Source organism: Micromys minutus, assembly GCF_963924665.1.
Source record: "Micromys minutus genome assembly, chromosome: 9".
Classification (NCBI taxonomy): Eukaryota; Metazoa; Chordata; class Mammalia; order Rodentia; family Muridae; genus Micromys; species Micromys minutus.
The window spans coordinates 61,542,473-61,559,787 of NC_137978.1; the positions used below are offsets into that span (position 1 = coordinate 61,542,473).

The 17,315-nt window shown below is 47.8% G+C and overlaps 2 protein-coding genes across 3 annotated transcripts; one reads left to right on the plus strand and one right to left on the minus strand.

Moving 5' to 3' along the window:
• Positions 1-146: 146 nt before the first annotated feature.
• NMNAT1 (nicotinamide nucleotide adenylyltransferase 1) lies at positions 147-17,298 on the minus strand. Of its 2 annotated transcripts, none has more exons than XM_080920842.1 (5): positions 17,204-17,298; positions 5,695-5,871; positions 4,415-4,598; positions 1,588-1,730; positions 147-1,356 (listed from the first exon to the last, which is right to left on the minus strand). In XM_080920842.1, exons 2-5 carry the CDS (start codon positions 5,816-5,818, stop codon positions 941-943), a joined length of 867 nt encoding a protein of 288 aa, XP_080776968.1. In that variant the 5' UTR covers positions 5,819-5,871; positions 17,204-17,298; the 3' UTR covers positions 147-940. The 2 variants fall into 2 exon arrangements, with proteins under 2 accessions (XP_080776968.1, XP_080776969.1); XM_080920843.1 differs by lacking the exon at positions 17,204-17,298 and adding an exon at positions 16,996-17,119.
• On the plus strand, positions 8,585-15,370 carry LOC308424498 (uncharacterized protein; the record flags this gene model as incomplete). The annotated part of the gene is made up of 6 exons (XM_080921487.1): positions 8,585-8,658; positions 10,033-10,095; positions 10,903-10,982; positions 12,270-12,400; positions 14,246-14,312; positions 15,294-15,370. The coding sequence occupies 6 exons, from the start codon at positions 8,585-8,587 to the stop codon at positions 15,368-15,370; spliced, it is 492 nt and encodes a 163-aa protein (XP_080777613.1).
• Positions 17,299-17,315: the final 17 nt, after the last annotated feature.

Here is a 17,315-nt window from a genome sequence, read left to right on the forward strand (position 1 = left end):
CAGACTCCTGAATCTTCATTTGGTAAAACCAAACGATTGGGATTTTAGTCTCAAAAACAACAGAGGGTAGCCATCGTTGGCCCATTTCACAGGGTCATTTATTTATTTCTTTAATCCAAACACAGGGTCTTCAGCATAGCTGACTGTCAAGGATGGCCTTGAGCTTTTGACCCTTCTGCTTCCATCTTCCAAGCACCAGGATTACAGGTGTGTATCGCCACGACCAGTTCCTGTGGTTCTGGTGATCCAACCGGGGGTCAGGCCTGCTAGGCCAACGCTCTACCAACTGAGCTACATGCCCAGCCAAGGTTAAGGTCATGCTTTAAAGACTTCCTTCCTTTGTCTATTCTGGATAAAGGATGGCTGGCACCAAGCATGAACAGTTCTCTTCATAACTAAAGCTAGAATTCTGTTTTGTTTTTGTTTTTAGAAAGGGTCTGTGTTGTCTAGGGTCCTCTCAGACTCCTGGGTTCAACGTGACTCTCCTACCTCAGCTCCTGGTGCAGCTGAGGCTGCAGGTGGGCATCACCGAGCCTGGCTAAAGTGAGGCTGTTTCTTTTTCTTTCTCTGTGTATGTTTGTCTTTTGCCTGTATGTACGTCTATGCACCACATGTGGTCCAGAGCCCACAGGGGACAGAGAGGACATCAGATTCCCTGACTAGAGTTATAGACAGTTGTGAACTTGCACAGGGTCCTTTCTTGAAAACATTTATTTAGAGAAAGCATCGTTAACATTTCACTTTAGTGAATGAGGTGTTATTTTAAAGGTGAATAATTTAAAAATGGTCTTATTTTAAAATGGTCTCAGTAATTGATCTTCATTCCCTGTTGGTTTTTTAATCAAACCTGTTTATGAAACAGGGTGGCAAGTCCTTTTCTGAGTTACTAACACTGAATAGCTTTGAGTCTCCAGAAGCGTATCTGACATTGTGCACAGTCTCAGAGTGTGGAATGGTTGTGCTTAGCCTCTGTGGCGTTTCTCTGCAGAGGAGCCAGGATGACCCCGGCATTCCTGTCTTCACTCTCAGAGTTGTACAAGTCATGTTCCTCAATGTACTCTTGGACGAGGTCCGGCACCAGGTAGCGGATGCTCTGGCCCCTTCTGAGCGCCCTCCGGATCTTGGTGGATGAGATGTCATTGGTGATCCACTCGTTCACTAGGTGGATGTTGCTCTGATGTCTCCATAGCACATCGGACTCATAGATGAATTTCTGAGCATCACTGCCAGCCCGGGTGATACAGATGAGCCCAAAGTTGGCCACAATTTGCGTGATGTCCTCAATCTTCCACAAGTTGGGCACACTGAAGGACTCCAGTAAATCTGCCCCACACAGCAATTTCACCCTGGGCACACCTCGGAGGAAGAATCAAACACAGCATAAGGGTTTGTTTTCTTAACAATCGGCGGTGTCAAAGTGACTGCGTGTTCATGTGTGCCACAGCAGTAGAACTGGGTTTTTACCTCAGAGCCCTTCCTTCCTATCATCAGGGACCCAGCGGGTATGGAATAAGAAAGAAAACCATCTATGAGGTTTCTACTGTGGAATATGAGCAACTTTTGGAGTCCTGGTAGAACATCACAGACCTGTTTGTTTGGGCTCTTGGGGCTTCTGTGGGCTAGAATCTTGCTTTTGATCAGCCCACTTCCTCTTCCGCCCAGGCCTTTCCAGTGCAGGGGAGTTTTGTGGGTGACTGCAGCCGCCAGTTGCCAGCTTTTCCTGATGGTGTCTACAGAATGACAACCCAAAAGAACACTCCTTAATGTCAGGGTATTCTCTGAAGTAGTGTGTGTGTGTGTGTGTGTGTGTGTGTGTGTGTGTGAATACACATGTGTGTATGTGTGTGTGTGAGTGCACATGTGCGTGTGTGTTGCAACAGTAAGAGTTAACATAACATCTTATTCCCTGACTCAACTGTCTTATTTACTCTTCTCAGCTTCTCACGGGAGAAACACTGCCCTGGACATGGGGGTAGATGTGACTTGAGTGCCTCTGCTCCACCACTAGCAGAGTCCTGACACTGGAGCGTCTGATGGAGCGAACAGAGGTCACGGTCAGTGTCTGTCACAGTGTTTGTCAGTCCACTCAGGAGCTGATTAAACTGCCCAGCGTACAATGGAACTGGGATTTCTATCTGACAGTCAGGTCCAGGAGCCTACACTCTTGACTGCTAAAGACCACGGCCTGATCTTACAATGAAGACCACATGTCAAGGAGAGGGACTGGAAGGGGCAAGTGTCTGAGACCTTTGAGGACAGCAGCCCTGTAAGAATGGGGCTGGCAGCAAAGGCTCACTGCCTTACGTCAGTGCAAAGCTACCTGAGCAATGTGGACCAAAGACTCGGTGGTTGGCCCTTCACGCTCTTCATCCTGTCCCCCCCTCAACAGCCATACTGAATGTGCTGGATAAGGTCACCATGAGGGATGAGGGGAAGAGTGGGGCTGAAACAAGACCATGACCTCCCATGGGACAATCTTTTACCATCAGCAGGGAGATCGCTTTTCCTGTTAACCCTGAAAAGGGAGTCCTGCTATACCACAGGTAGCTGCCAGCTTCTGACTCAATGCCCCGTCCTATTCCAAACACTAGCCAGAGGTCCTTATGTCAATTTCCAGCGTGGCTGAGAGTCTGTGGACAAAGTCCTGTGACACAGAAGCCAGTCACTCAGCAGCACCCTCCATAATGGCAGCACAGGCTCCAGTGGTGTCTGCAGATGCAACAGCCGCGGAGGGTAGTGGGAGCAGATCAGGTCCTGCTCTGGCTGCACAAGGGCTACTCTGATGCCCTTCGGTCTCTAACACATGACACTCTAAGTGCCCAGAGCATGTCCTACTCTGACCCCTGAGAATCCTAAGAACAGACATAAGACAAAGGTGTTTCACAATGTCCCTTAGGTCACCCTCCAGATTATAGAGAGATGGTTAGATGGTACTCCCTTCGCTGGACTGGTCTCAAGTTTTGAGCACAGAGGTCTGGATAGCTTCCTACGCTCTCCCGGCAGTACCACACAGGGTTGGGCTGGACCCTAGGTGAGCTCTGCCTGGCATTCCTCCTAATGAAGTATGATAAGATATACTAAAATCAGAAACAACTGAAACAGCAGCATCGGTAGTTCCAGAATAAGACACACAAGTCCCTCCGAAGGTGTGGTTCATGAGGGGGAAGGGGGCCAAGTATTAAACAGAAACAATTAGACAGAGAGCAAAGCATGATGGGCCTTAGAGGGAAGGAGCAGCTTCCCTACAAATCCTACGGAGGAACTTTTCTAAGGGTGAGAAGCTCACAGCCGTCTGTAACAGGACCCGAGGCCCTCTTCTGGTGTCTCTGAGGATAGCTACAGTGTGCGCATATACATACACTAAATGAATCTTTAAAAAGTAAAGTTGTGTTTTGTTTTAGAAAGAGAAACAGAGAGATGGTGAGAAAGCGGGGGGGGGGGGGAGAACACGCTGCTCTGAGGGGGTGTGGGGGCAGAGCAGCCTCTTCAGAACATTCAGCGCACTTCCCTGAGCGAATCCCAAGAACAAAGAGATGTGCTGATATTTAAAGTTTGGGGTAAACTGGCAGGGGTTTTTACATCATCTGATTTAACTGAACATAGTGTAATGACAAAGAGCACAGGAGAGCCAGGTGTCACAAACTGACAACTGTCACGGCACTGCTTCTGAACCTTGCCCCAGAGACGGCTGCGAGGAGTCGGTCTGGGCTGTGGGATCTGGCCCTTTTAAATGATCACTGTCTTTTAGGGGGTACCATCCCCTTCAAGCATCCCCTCCCGCCACACCTAGGAAGACTTATGACTTCAATACCCTCCAACAGCTCTGTCTTTTCCCCTTCAGGCAGAAAAGCCAGGCCAGCTTCCCCTAATCTCTGACAGAGATATGTGTGAGGAACAAACATGTTAACTAACACCCCATAAGGGCTTAGGGGCTCTGCTCTGAGTGTGTTTGGCAGCCTTGGTACGGTGTTGTGAATGAGAATGGCCCCGTGAGCTCACATATTTGAATGCTTCGTCAACAGGAGGAGGTACTATTTAAAGGATTAGAAGGATTTAGAAGGTGTGGCTTGTTGGAGCAAGTGTGTCCCTGGGGGACAGGCTTTGAGGTTTCAAAGGCCATGCCAAACCCTGGGTCTCTCTTGGCCTGAGGATGAGGATGTAGCTCTCAGCTATTGTAAGGTGTGCTGCCATGCTACCGGCCAGGATGGCCAAGCCTCTGAAACTATAAGCAAGCCCAGTTAAAAGCTTTCTTTTCTAAGTATTGCCTTGGTTGTGTCGTGGTGTCTCTTCACAACAACAGGACAGTGACCAAGACCCTTGGTGACATCCTCAGAGTCCTGCATGCTCAGATGCAGACCTGAAACCATGGCAACCCCTTCCCCAGAACCGGTGCTGTGGCCCGCACCACGGTTACCTGAGCACCTTCACAGTCTCCACCCAGTCCTTCTGAAGACTTTCCCACGTGTCCACTTCCACCCAGTGTGAATTCTTGGTGGCAAGCTCTGCCATGATGATTCGGTGGTGGGCTGGGATGAGTCCTTTCTTCTTGTACGCATCACCGACGGGTGAGATGATGCCTTTGATGACTCTGTATTTTCCTGGATAAAGGGTGATGTTTGATATAAGGCATAACAAATCAGATGTTATGAACAGGAAATATCAATGTTACTTTATGGTTACAATGTTCCCACCCCCCCCCCCTTCATATGCAGTTGAAAGTCACAAAGGGCTAGCAAGAGGGCATAATAGGTAAAGAGGAGTGCGGTCAAGCCTAATGACCTGAGTTCAATCCCCAGGACACACATGGCGAAAGGAGAATGGATGTCTCCAAATTGTCCTCTGTCCTTCTCAAGAATACCACGTCTCACAAGCAAATAAATACATTCTTTTAGGTTAGAAAAGAAACTGTAAGAATGTATTACAACAGTTATCACTTGAACTCTTCTAAGACTACAGTTCTGCAGGGCTGAGCTCATGCTGGCCCATATACAACCTTCACCCTTTCCATCCTCAGAGCTCCATCTTCTCCAGCTAAAGCCCTCTGCCCCCTACCTACTAACTCTGAGTTCCCTGAATGGCTTACACTTAAAACCCTGCTGGGTGTTGCTGTCCCTTGTGAAAGCCCAAATCAGTCTGCACTGTTCACCAAGGGCAGCTCACCTCCTCTAGGTGCTTGATAGCGTCAAGTGAGTTTTAATGACAGAGCCTCTGCCCAGCCCTGCTCCTTCTTATGCGACTCACCACTCCTCCTCCTCCCCTTCCTCCTCCTCCCCTTCCTCCTCCTACCTACCTACCTATCTATCTACCTACCTACCTACCTACCTACCTACCTACCTATCTACCTATCTATCTATCTATCTATCTATCTATCTATCTATCTATCTATCTATCTATCTATCTATCTTCCCAATACAAGGTCTCACTGTGTAGTCATAGCTGTCCTGGAACTCGCTATATAGACCAGGCTGGCCTAAAACTCATAGAGATCCACCTGCCTCAGACTTCCACATGCTGGGACACATACTATCACACCCAGCCTTATCCATGCCTTCCTGTTACATACTTTGCAACAAGCTCTCTTACCAGCTGAGCCACCTCAATGGCCCCATTAACATTTTTTGGCTAAACCCCTGTGCCTGGAAACAGGCATTCACATGCACCCAGTCTTTCAATTAGCTGGGTCATTGCGCCTACCTGTAGCATTCAGATAGTCCTTGGCCAGCTCAAACAGCCTGAGGTGCATGTTGGTGATTGGGTTAAAAGAACCACAGGCCAGGAGAACAACCTCTGTCTTGCTTGAGTCCATGGATGTATCCATAGGGAGAAGTTGGAGTTGTTGACCTAAATGCAATCCTCTCGCACTGATGTTTTCTACAAAGGGGAAAGGACACAGTTCATTTACTATGTATCTCCTGATGCCCTTGGGCTCTCCTTGCAGACCGGCGGACTAATACTTGGCTTCACCGAGATGAACTGCAAAACTGGCTTCGCGATCTACCCTTTGCTTTCACAAGTATGCAGATCCTCCCAGAAAGGAATGGGACATACCTCTCTTCCCGTGATTCCAGTTGCCCAAAAGAATACAGCAGAGAAGATGTGTTAGTTTTGAGCCTAGTACTCAGTGGCTACAGAGGTGTTTTCCATTATTGTACTAACACATAATAATGCACTAGAGAGCCGGGCAGTGGTAGCGCACGCCTTTGATCCCAGCACTGGGGAGGCAGAGGCAGGTGGATCTCTGAGTTCAAGGCCAGCCCGGACTACAGAGTGAGTTCCAGGATAGCTAGGAACAGCTACACAGAGAAACCCTGCCTCAAAAAACAAAAACAAAACCACAAAAAACCTGCTCTCCTGAAAACGAATTCACTCTCGTAACCTCCTGGATTCCCACTAGGTTCCTCTCCTTTAAGGACCCACCGCCTTGGTGCAGCCACCCCGGACACCAAGCTTTCAGCACATGGTCTCTGAGGAAACACTCAGATAACACCTAAACTATGGCAGACATGTCCTTATCTTCTGCTGCTCCCTCGATGACGATGACGCTAGCCTGCTCAGGGATGACAATGAGCCTCTTGATGTGTGACTGGCCATCAGAGGCTAGCCAAGCCACAGCCAAGCTATCCCTTCCCACTGCAAGCCCAGGAGAAGATACACTCGGTGCAGCTCAGCAAACTCACGGCTTGTTCTTCATCTCAGGCAGAACTGAATATTTACTGACGGATGTCACTGGGGTTCTGTGATGGAATTTTAATAAAGTACTTCACAGAGCTTGAGATATAGCCAAGGGACAGGACACTTGCCTAACACATATGAGGGGTTCAAGTCCCTGAACAGCAAAACAAACAGCCAGACAGTAATTCATATAGCTCTTGAAGAAAAGAGAAGAAACTGAGGCAGGCAGTGGGAATGGATCTTGGCATGTCTGAGGCCGTCAAACCAAACAGTCTTGGATTTCTAGCTGCCTGTGAGGCAGGGACCTGAGAAGAGCCTGGACAAATGACCAAGATCTCATCTTAAAGAATTGTCCCAAACTTCCCAAAACAACAGGGGCTGGGCTCAAACAATAAAGTGCTTGTCAATCACACAATCACGAGGATCTGAATTTCATTTCCAGCACCTACATAAACAAGCCAGGCACAATGGGCACAGGTCTGTAATCCAAGCACTGGTCAGGGCCGGCAGAGACAGGAGGCCATCAAGGGATCTCTGGCTAGTCAGTCTCTCCAAATCGATAATCTCCAGGTTCACTGAGAGACTCTGTCTTAGAATAAGGTGGGAGGGGCTAAAGACACCTGACACTAATCTGAGGCTTCTATTTGCACGCACACACACTCCACCCCCACACTTGTGCAAGCACACACATCGAGTTGGGAACACACATCTATAATCCCAGCCCTGGGGAAGCAGAGCTAGCCAGTCTAGTTCAACCAGCAAGCTCTAAGTTCTGTGTGAGACTCCCTTTTAGAAAGTAAGGTGGACAGCTGAGGAATACACCAGATATTGACCACTGGCTTCCACATGCTCACATACACACACACACACACACACACACACACCCCAACTGACCAATAAAGACAACAAAAGACACAGGAAATCCGCTAAGTGATGGACAGGAAACTGAGACTAGTGCCCGGTGTTCAGTGTATTGTTAACTTCCTTAAGAGTTGCGGCTAGAGCGCAGAGGGAGTGATAGCGTCCCATGCAGCTGTCAGACACCCTACATCTACTCCCCAGTAGTCCACTCCACCTCATAAAAGGAGTTAAACAGTAAGGGTTTCAAGGTCCCACTTCCAACTTTTTCATACAAAATTGTGGTTACCTAACACTGTCCCTTGCAGCCTTACCTCTATCCACTTCCCATACAAAGTGCCCGTTGCAGAGCTGGGAGAAACAGAAGGACCATAAGTTCAAGGCCATCCTGGGCTATAGGAGATCCTGTCCCTAAAAAATGGCTGCATCTCTACAGAACTGTAGTCTACAGGGAAACTGAGGTTACCTGTCAACTTCTGAGCAAGATCTCCAGGACTTGTTGGAAGGCCAGTCCGGGGCACACCAAGTCAGGTGCTAGCCGCTGTGCCCAAGGGAAGGCAGACTGGAGGGAGGTAAGGGAGGGAGGGAGCCCAGAGACAGAGAGAACCAAGTGTTCCCTGCCCCACCCCATGCGCTGGGAGGCTCAGGTTCCCTTCCATCCCTGGGGAATGAGGAGGTTGGTGGAAGCTGATCTCTCAGTGTACAGGAGGCAGTCTTTGTCCTTTGTCACACTGGTGACCCGTCTCACAGATCCAGCCATCTCAGTTCGGCTCTCAACCCTCCAAGCAACAGAATTAAGTGACAGTGAGCTCCTACATGGTGGCCTCTTCCAACATGGAGGTGACGGGTGGGTGTGGAATCTACTGTTCTGAACGCTACTGTGACGGGACCAGCATCGCCATGACTTACTCTTGTTTGGTCCACACAGCCTGTCACCTGCACTGCTGGCTGCATCGGCTCAGGGTGTAAGCGGCACCATGTTTTACTTTTGTTTGGTCCACACAGCCTGTCACCTGCACTGCTGGCTGCATCGGCTCAGGGTGTAAGCGGCACCATGTTTTACTTTTGTTTGGTCCACACAGCCTATCACCTGCACTGCTGGCTGCCCAGGTCACACCGGCTCAGGCTGTAAGTGTCCCTCCCCAGCGCTTTACGTCAAAAAAAGTTCATTGCTTCCTGGGGTAGTCTCCAAGTTTAACTGAAATTTACTTCTAAATCACCCATCTTTTGAGTTTAAAAAACACTGTGATACAAGCATTAGCTCAGGACCACCACTGTCTGAAGAGTGCTATGTCTCTGCTGGGCTGTTCTTTCCCATCTCCGGATGCCCAGTCCAAAGCCACACTGACTCACTGTCAGATGACACGGCCTGGCCAGACCACCTCTCACAACCGCCGCCATTTCTTTTACAGAACCGGTAGCTTTCTATTATCTTGTTCTGATGAATTTAAAACAAGTGTTTTAAACGGTGTAGATTTTGAAGGTGTCTATTCTTCTAGTATCTCATCTGAAAGTGAAGTAACTGTTTTCTATGAACATTCTACAGTCATTCAGCCCCACTAATAAAACAACTGAGGTGAATACAGCCCCAGGGGTGTTTTATGGCGAAGGTTTTACTTACAGGCCACTGAAACAACCAAGAAGAATTTAGGAAATGTTTGCAGCAGTTAGCAGTGATTCCCATTCCGTCTGAAGGCTAACACGGTTCATACTCAGTGTGGCTCAACCTGCCTGGGGCGGGGGGGGGGGGGGCAAGGCTGGGGTGTGGCTCAGATCCTGGGTCTACCACGTACTGCTCCCATCTGTTCTGGAGCAATTCAAAATTTTCTGAGCCTTGGCTTCTGCATTTTTAACATGGGGACCCCGGGGCCTGGTGACTCGTGCCTCTAGTGCCAATGTTTGGCAAAGCTGAGGCGGAAAGATTGCTTCAGCCCAGGAGTTAACCACAATCTGAGGAATATAGTAAGACTTGGTCTTTAAAAAACTGTGTCTGTGCGCACACGCATGTGTGTTGCATATCTTTAATCCCAATAATCAGAAGGGAAAGGCAGGTAGATCTTTGTGAGTTCTGAGGCTAGCTTGGTCTATATAGAGAGTTTCTGGTCAGCCAAGGGGAGGGGAGGACTCATAGTCTTTAACTTATGGAGCTTTGACTATTAAATAAGATAATGTATGTAAGATATTCATAACTTATCTAATTGCATATATTAACTTCTGTAGTTGTTTTTTCTATTTATTCTTACTTTGACTTAATATTTCTCACTGTAATCTGTGCGTTGTTTCATACCATTTACCGAGTTGTAGTAGAGGTTCTGCAGATTGCCTCCCGCCTGGCAGAAGGCAGGACTGGATAACAGCAGTGACTAGCCTTTTACTCAGGCAGTAACAGGTGCTGTTCCACTGGAAAGCAGCGAGCCAGCAATCCGCCTTTGCTTAGTTTAAAACAGAATCTGAATTTGGTTCCGTGAAGTCCTAAAGGTGTACCTCCCTGTGCCCGTGCAGCCAGGTGACAGTGTTCCTGTTTGGGGTCAGCATCCTGATCCTCCAATTCTTCGTGCTGCTGCGGTAAGTGTTAGCCCAGGCTGGCCTTACCTGTGGGAGTGGTGCGGGTGCTCCCTGGGATTCCTGGTACACGCTTAACTGCCGCCTGCCCCATTGTTCCTGTTCCAGATGATGGTTGTGTCTGCCTCTTAGCATACTTGGAAATCTCAGTATGGTAAAGGTTGCAGAGAATCGAGCTGATTCAGTTTAAATGTTAACAAATATATATTTCCAGTGTAAGAGGTCATTAAATGGGAGACCCCAAGGGCACCACCAGTGACCCAATTGATGGATCCCCTGTAAGTCCCAAGGGCTTGGTGTGACCTAATGTCTGCAGGGACAAGGGCGAGGCAGGCACACTCAGTCAACAGGATTCTGAACTGTTGTGCAACTTCAGAGTCAGGGCGGGAGCTTAGTCTGCAAACTACAGACAACTGTCACTGAGCAAGGGAAGCAATCTGCTTGCTGAGTAAAGAGTCTCAATCTTAAAAATGTGGACATTCTGCACAAATCTGAAAGCTGAGAAGCCACTGACGTGGGGATAAAAAGAGAAGGCCCAAGCTGGTGCTAAACGCATAGCTCGGGTCTACCACAGGTATGTGCATGGTATAGCACAGCAATTTACGCCTGTCAGAATTTCTACAGGTTTTTGTTTTTACCTAAACCATAAAGTTAGAATTACAAAATAAGTAAGCATCATTCCCCAGTTCTAACAATGCTCATGATCGGGCTGTCAGGAGCCAGAGAGAGTGTGAGGGGGCCCCTGGGGTGCCTACACCTTGGACAGTTCTGTGGTGAATGGTGGATTAAGGCCTGTGGATTGCTTTTCAGGCCCAGATCCTCCCGGTACTGCAGCCAGCCTCTCCTGGCCAATCTGGTCGGTAACATGGTCTTCACCCTGTTCACACTGGGTAAGTCACTGTTAACTAAGTGCTCAGTGGGTGGCTATTATTTGATGCAGTAGGAATTAAAAGTACCCAAGGTTTTCTGCTCTGTATGTGCTCACACAAGAGAAAAATCCCACTGAAAACCCTGATGGTGGGCTGGGTCCTAACCCTGTGGTAGAGCACTCACCTCGTGTGTGTGTGTGTGTGTGTGTGTGTGTGTGTGTGTGTGTGTGTGTGTGTGTATGATGTCTGGGTTTGACTATCAGCATCATTAAAAAAGAAAAAAAAAAACTTAAATGAAGAGAATCTTTAAAATTCCCTGAGAATCTTTAAAATTTTCTGGGCAACCCTTATAGTTATTCTATAACTAGAATGTGAAAACTAAGACCAAATCTAGTAAAATAAATTGCATTTCTCTCCTTCCTTCCCCTAATTAATTTTTGGAGGTAGGGTTGGGGGTGTCTGTTTTTATTTGTTTGTTTGTTTGTTTGTTTGTTTTTGGTTTTGGAGACAGGTTTCTCTGTGTAGTTCTTGCTGTCCTGTACCATAGATCAGGCTAGCCTTAAACTCAAGACAAGTGCCTCCCAAGAGCTGGAATTAAAGGTGTGCCCTATGCTGCCTGCTTAGCGCTAGTTTTTAACATAAGGCTTCACTCTCTAGTCCTGGATGGTCTTGAACTCACTGCTGTGTATCCCAACTATCCTCAAAGTCATGGGAATCAGCCTGCCTCTTGGCCCCTGATGCTGGGATTGCATTCACCACCAGGCCTGAACTGTTACATTTTACTTAGTTACAATACAGTTCCAGACTTCTTTAACTTGTTCAGTATGCAGTGTTGGGCCAGCAAGCTGGCTCAGCAGGTAAAGTGCTTGCCGGGCAAGCCTAGAAACCTCAGTTCCATCCCAGGCACCCAAGTGAAAGGTGGAAAGAGAGCAGACTCCACACAGTAATCTGATGTCCTGCTACATACACTGGCCATGTTGTCTGTGCCCCATACACAATTCCCCAACCCCATCTCTCCTCTCCTTTTTTAAAATTTAATTTTTTTCCTGCCCTTACCCCCCAAGTGACATCTCTCTCTTCTTAATAAATATAAAAATAAATCATGTTGAACAAGAGCTGATGTTTCTGAGGCCAGGCACAGTAACACACACCTGTAATCCCAGCACTCAGGAGAGGGAGGCAAGAAGACTGTAAGCTTGAGGCTAGCCTGGGCTACATAATAAGAGCCTGTTCCAAGACAGGAAAGCAAAACAGCAGAAAGGAGTGTGTGAGACTCTGGGGCCTGACAGCACGGGCGGCTCCTTGCAGGGCTCTTCGTGCTGCTCACACAGGCGGAGCTGGCCCCGCTGGCCCTGAGGACAACGCTGGCGGTATTTGGTGTGGCGTCCTTTGGTGAAGGAGTCTGCTCTGGGCTGTTAACATTCCTGGCATCAGATTGCGTATGCTTTTCTCTTCTTGTACACTAATTTGTCCATGTGTGTCATTGCATGCACACCACAGTGCACACCTCTGAATGGGGGCCAGAGGACAGCTGTGCTGGGTCTCTTCTCTCCCCTTTTCTGTGGGCTCTGAGGATCAAATTCAGGTTTGCAGCAGCAAACACTTTAACCAGTGAGCCGACTCACCAGTGCCAGTTTTGGCATCTTACTCTGAATGCTTGGTTACAAACACAGAACCATTACTTCTCTCTTCTTTTTTGGGGGGGTGGATGGGTGTGGAGGGGGTTGAGATAGGGTTTATCTGTATAACACTGGCCGTCCTGGAACTCACTCTGTAGACCAGGCTGGTCTTGAACTCAGAGTTCTACCTGCCTCTGCCTTCCAAGTGCAGGGTTGAATGGTGTGCACCACCAACACTTGGCTATCATTACTTTTGAATATTTATCATCTACTTACATTGAAAACAGAGATACACAGACATGGAATTTCTAATCAGATACACCACAGTTTTTCTAGAAAAGTCAAGGGGCCAGAGAAAGAGCTCGGATGGTAAAGTGTTTGCCTCACATGAGAGGACCTGAATTTGACCCTCAAAGCAAACATGGAAAAGCTCGGTGTGGGGGTACACACTTGTAATCCCACTGTTGTGGGGGGGCATATTCAGGGCTCAAGGTTGAAACCCCATCTCAAAGGAGGCAAATAACATTCCTGAGGATGATGTCTGTTTCTTCTCCTGCCTCTACATGTACGTGTATACTTGCACAAGCATGTATACCCCCACAAACACATGATTATGCACACACAAGCACACAAAAAGTTTGGATATAGCTCATTGGTGGAGAGTAAGCTTGGCACAGATGGGACCCTGGGCTTCTTTCCAGCATGCTCCTAAAATCCTCATGACGTGTTGTTTGCTGTTGTTGCTTGTTTTTTGAGACAAGGTCTCTCTATGTAGCCTTGGCTGGTTTAGAACTAAGAGATCTACCTGCCTCCACCTCCAGAGTGTTGGGATGAAAGGCACGAGCCACCACACTTGTCCTGAGATTTTCTTATTGTGGGTGAATCCCATGTTAGTAGAATTTTATACTTTTTAGAAGAATTATTTATTTTATATATTTGAGTAGCTGTCTTTATGCACAGGATGTAGCATCGGATCTCATGACAGATGGTTGTGAGCCACCACGTGGTTGCTGAGAATTAAACTCAGGACCCCTGGAAGAGCAGTCAGTGAAGCCATCTCTCCAGCCTGAATTTTATCTTTTAAAAAATTAAAAAAGTGTATCACTTTGTGTGTGTGTGCATGTGTGTGTGCACTGATGTGTATTTGGAAGCATATGCGTAGCAAGCATGTGGAAGTCAGAGGACTTGTCTATGGAGTAGATGCCCTCCTCCTACCAGGCAGCTTTGAACTCAGGTCATCAGGTTTGGTGGCAAGCGCCTTTATCCACTAAGCCATCTCACTGGCCCTAAAAACATTTTGATAAACGTTAAAGACAACAAATGTTACGAAAGCAGTGCAGCACAAGTGCCCGTGACTGTGGAACCTGAGAAGCAGAGGCAGGAAGGTTGCAAGGTCCTGGCCAGCCTGGGCAACACAGAAATACTACATCAAAACCCAAACAAAGCTGAGCATAGCACACCCCTCTAATCCCAGTACTTGGTAGGCAGAGGCAGATGGATCTCTATAAGACTGAGTACAGCCTGGTCTACATGGTGAGTTCCAGGAGAGCCAGAGCAGCACAGTGGGACCCTGGTTGAAACAACAGAAACAAGCCATATCCAAACTGAACCCCACTGGCTAAATGACAAAGGTATTTCTGATGGCGCTTTGTGCTTCTCATACAGGAGAAAACCACCCCTGAACTTTACTACTTATCAGTGCTGCTGTCAGTGGGCAGCCTGGTATCCACAGGTGAGTAGAAACCCTTCCCAAGCCCCCATCCGGGTCAGATGCCTGCAGATCCCTCCAGGGAAGACACTACGTGACCACAGTGTATGTTAGGAGCCCCAGCTCCTCTTACTGCAGAACTCTCAGAGCCAGAGTGCTAAAGAGAGGAAAGGGAGGCTTTGGTTGGGATAGAAAGAAGCTTCTGGGCTGCATCTCAGTGGGGAGAGTGCTGGCCCAGTGCAGCAGATGTCCTGGGCTCAGCCACCAGCACTGCCTATGCCCAGGTGGTGGCACAGAGGCTGGTAATCCCAGATCTTCCAGAGGAAGTATTGGGAGGATCAGGAGTTCAACCTGTTCTTGGCCCACCTGAGAAACATGGGATGGTACACTCAGGAGGCAGGCAGTTGTTTTTTTTTTTTTTTTTGTTTTTTGTTTTTTTTTTTTTTGTGACTCGGAGGCTAGCCTGGTCTACCTAATGAGTTCTAGTAACTATGTATTAGAGAGACCCCATCTCAAAGTTAGATCTGTCACAGCAACAGTAGTTAGCTACACAGGATCTGCACAGGACTGGGCCCCTCAACATTCCATAACCATGGGTAGAGGAGGGGCTCTTAAGGCCTCACCCCTCCCTCCCCAAGATGTTCCCTCCAGGCAGGTAATGGTTACTGGAGAGGGAGTCAGATTTCTCATTGGTTTTAGGTACTGGTAAGGTGCTCTTGCTCACATCCCCCACCCCCCACCCCTACACACTTATGTAGGCGACATTAATTAAAGCCTGTGAGCCACAAACAAAACAAAACAAAAAGTCATGGAAGTCAGACAGGATGTGTTGGGAATAAAAGTTTTGATGGGGGGATGGGCTAAGAGTACCGAGGGGAACACAATCAACAAACATTTATATACGCAGTCCTCTTGTGTATGAACTTTTGAAGGAATAAGTTTTTACAAACACCCTCTTGCCTGAATTCTGCTCCACCTGATTAGATGCTGTGCTCCGTCCTACAGTGCTTTTCTCTGGCATGGGGCTCATCTGGCTGTCCAAAGTGATCTGCCCAAGGCGAGATGCTAAGCCAACAGTTTGAAGCTAGCCTGTGGTCCTACTGGCCTCCTGCCTCATTTACACACCTGGGCTCCCTGAGTCTACCCCAGGGGCACCACCATATACTGTCAAGCATCTTGCAAGATGATCCCTAGCTGCCATTTCTACATGAAATGTCAGCAGCACACCATGGCTACGCAGGAAGCATGCCAAGACCAGCCATCACAGAAGAAAGTTGCTTAACGAACACTGAAGAGTTGGGAAGTGATTGGCCAACTGATACCACAGGACTGCCATTACAAACACACTCATCCAAAGGAGGAGTGAGGATCTGCCCAGTACCCTCAAGATTGTTAAATTGACTTCCTATAAACCTCAGTTCCTATAAACCGGGGACAGTTGTATCTGGGCTGATGACAGCTGAAGGAGTGGGCAGAGTCGACAGAAATCACTGATCTCAGCAAAGTGTAGCTTCACATGGAAACGGTGGCTCAGACCTTATATTTCAGCAAGATCAATGTATTCATTCTTTACATTGTGGGGATTTTTGGATAAAGAGAATCCCTATGAATTACGACAATCTTTCATTTTGTTACTGCCAATTGTTTTGTAAAACACAGAAGTCTACTTGAGTGAGTCTGAGACTCACTCTGCTGCTGAGCAAAAAAACTCTGACCAAAAGCAACTTGGGGAGGAAAGGTTCTTTTGCCATATACTTATAAGTCAAGCCATCATGGAAGAAACTGGGGCATGAGCTCTAGGAGGAACCTGAGGCAGACACTACGGAGGAATGCTGCCTCCTGGCTTGAACTCACTCTGTAGACTTGGCTGGCCCTGAACTCATAGATACCATCCTGCCTTTGCCTCTTTAGTGCCAATGCCCAGCACCCAGCAAGCTGACTTTCTTAGACAGCCCAGGACCACCTGCCAGGGAATGATGTTACCCAGTGGGCTGGACCCTCCTCTAACAATTTACAGGACACTCTCCCACAGACATGTCTACAGACCTATCCAATCTGGACAGTTCTTCAATCAAGGTTTTCCTTTCAGATGGCTCTTGGCTATGATAGCAGTTAAAGGTAACTACAAACGTTTACTCCCACGTTTCAACTTAACATAGGCATCTCTGTAAGTTATAACCTTTCAATTTCTTGTCTCCAAAGTCTCCTGTTAACATTATAATACGAAGCATAAGCCAACTTTCAAAATTCTCAGTCCTTAAAAATTTCAATTTTTAAAGTTCCGAGTCTCTTTAAAAGTCCAAGTCTTTTAATCATGAGCTCCTGTAAAATACAAAAGAAGCTTCAGACTTTCTAATCCCAAAAGGGAAGAACCAGAGAATAGGAGTAAGCAAACCCAGAATCAAACAGTGTAATTCAATATCCGACATTTGGGACTCCCGATCTGAGTCCCAAATGTCGGCTGGCAAAGCTCTATCTTCACTCAGTTTCTTGATAACAGTTTCTACCAAGCAGTTATTTTCCGAGTTCTCAAAGGTTGTGTGGGCATGCTCTTTCCCAAATTTGGAAATGACTAAGAGGGAAAGTCCGTTTCAATGCCGGCTTTCCCCCATTGCCTCTCACCCTCATCCCTATAAGTTCATGGGCGTCTGCTCTCAAGAAATCTCTAGAGAGGAAGACCCTATGCCTCCCCAAAGGGTGAACTAACCTGCACCAAGGTCACTGGAACTTTTACCAACTTTTTGGTTCCAAGAACTAACGGGCAAGGGTTGACTATGAAGACCTGGCCCCAGGGACTGTTACAAAGGTCTCAAAAGGTCCAGCTGTTGTGCATTCTCCCTTGCTTGGCAAAATATGGGGCGCCGGGCTAACGCTCCTAAAGGCGTTTCTCCTAGGACTTCGGGTGGGGTGCTTACCAGGCCTTGAAGGCCAAACGGCCCTAGTCCTCCAGGAGACAACCTCGGCCCGGACGCCAGCGCAGGGAACACCGCGGCGGCGCTCTCATTGGTCCCAGGCAGCCGGAAGTAC

Excerpts from the sequence above, each read along its gene's own strand:
- NMNAT1 (XM_080920842.1), bottom strand. The coding sequence starts at position 5,818 with ATGGATACATCCATGGACTCAAGCAAGACAGAGGTTGTTCTCCTGGCC. Across the intron at positions 4,599-5,694 it reads GGACTATCTGAATGCTACAG|GAAAATACAGAGTCATCAAA; the intron begins GTAGGCGCAATG and ends CCCTTTATCCAG. Across the intron at positions 1,731-4,414 it reads GAGACTGTGAAGGTGCTCAG|ACACCATCAGGAAAAGCTGG; the intron begins GTAACCGTGGTG and ends GTCATTCTGTAG.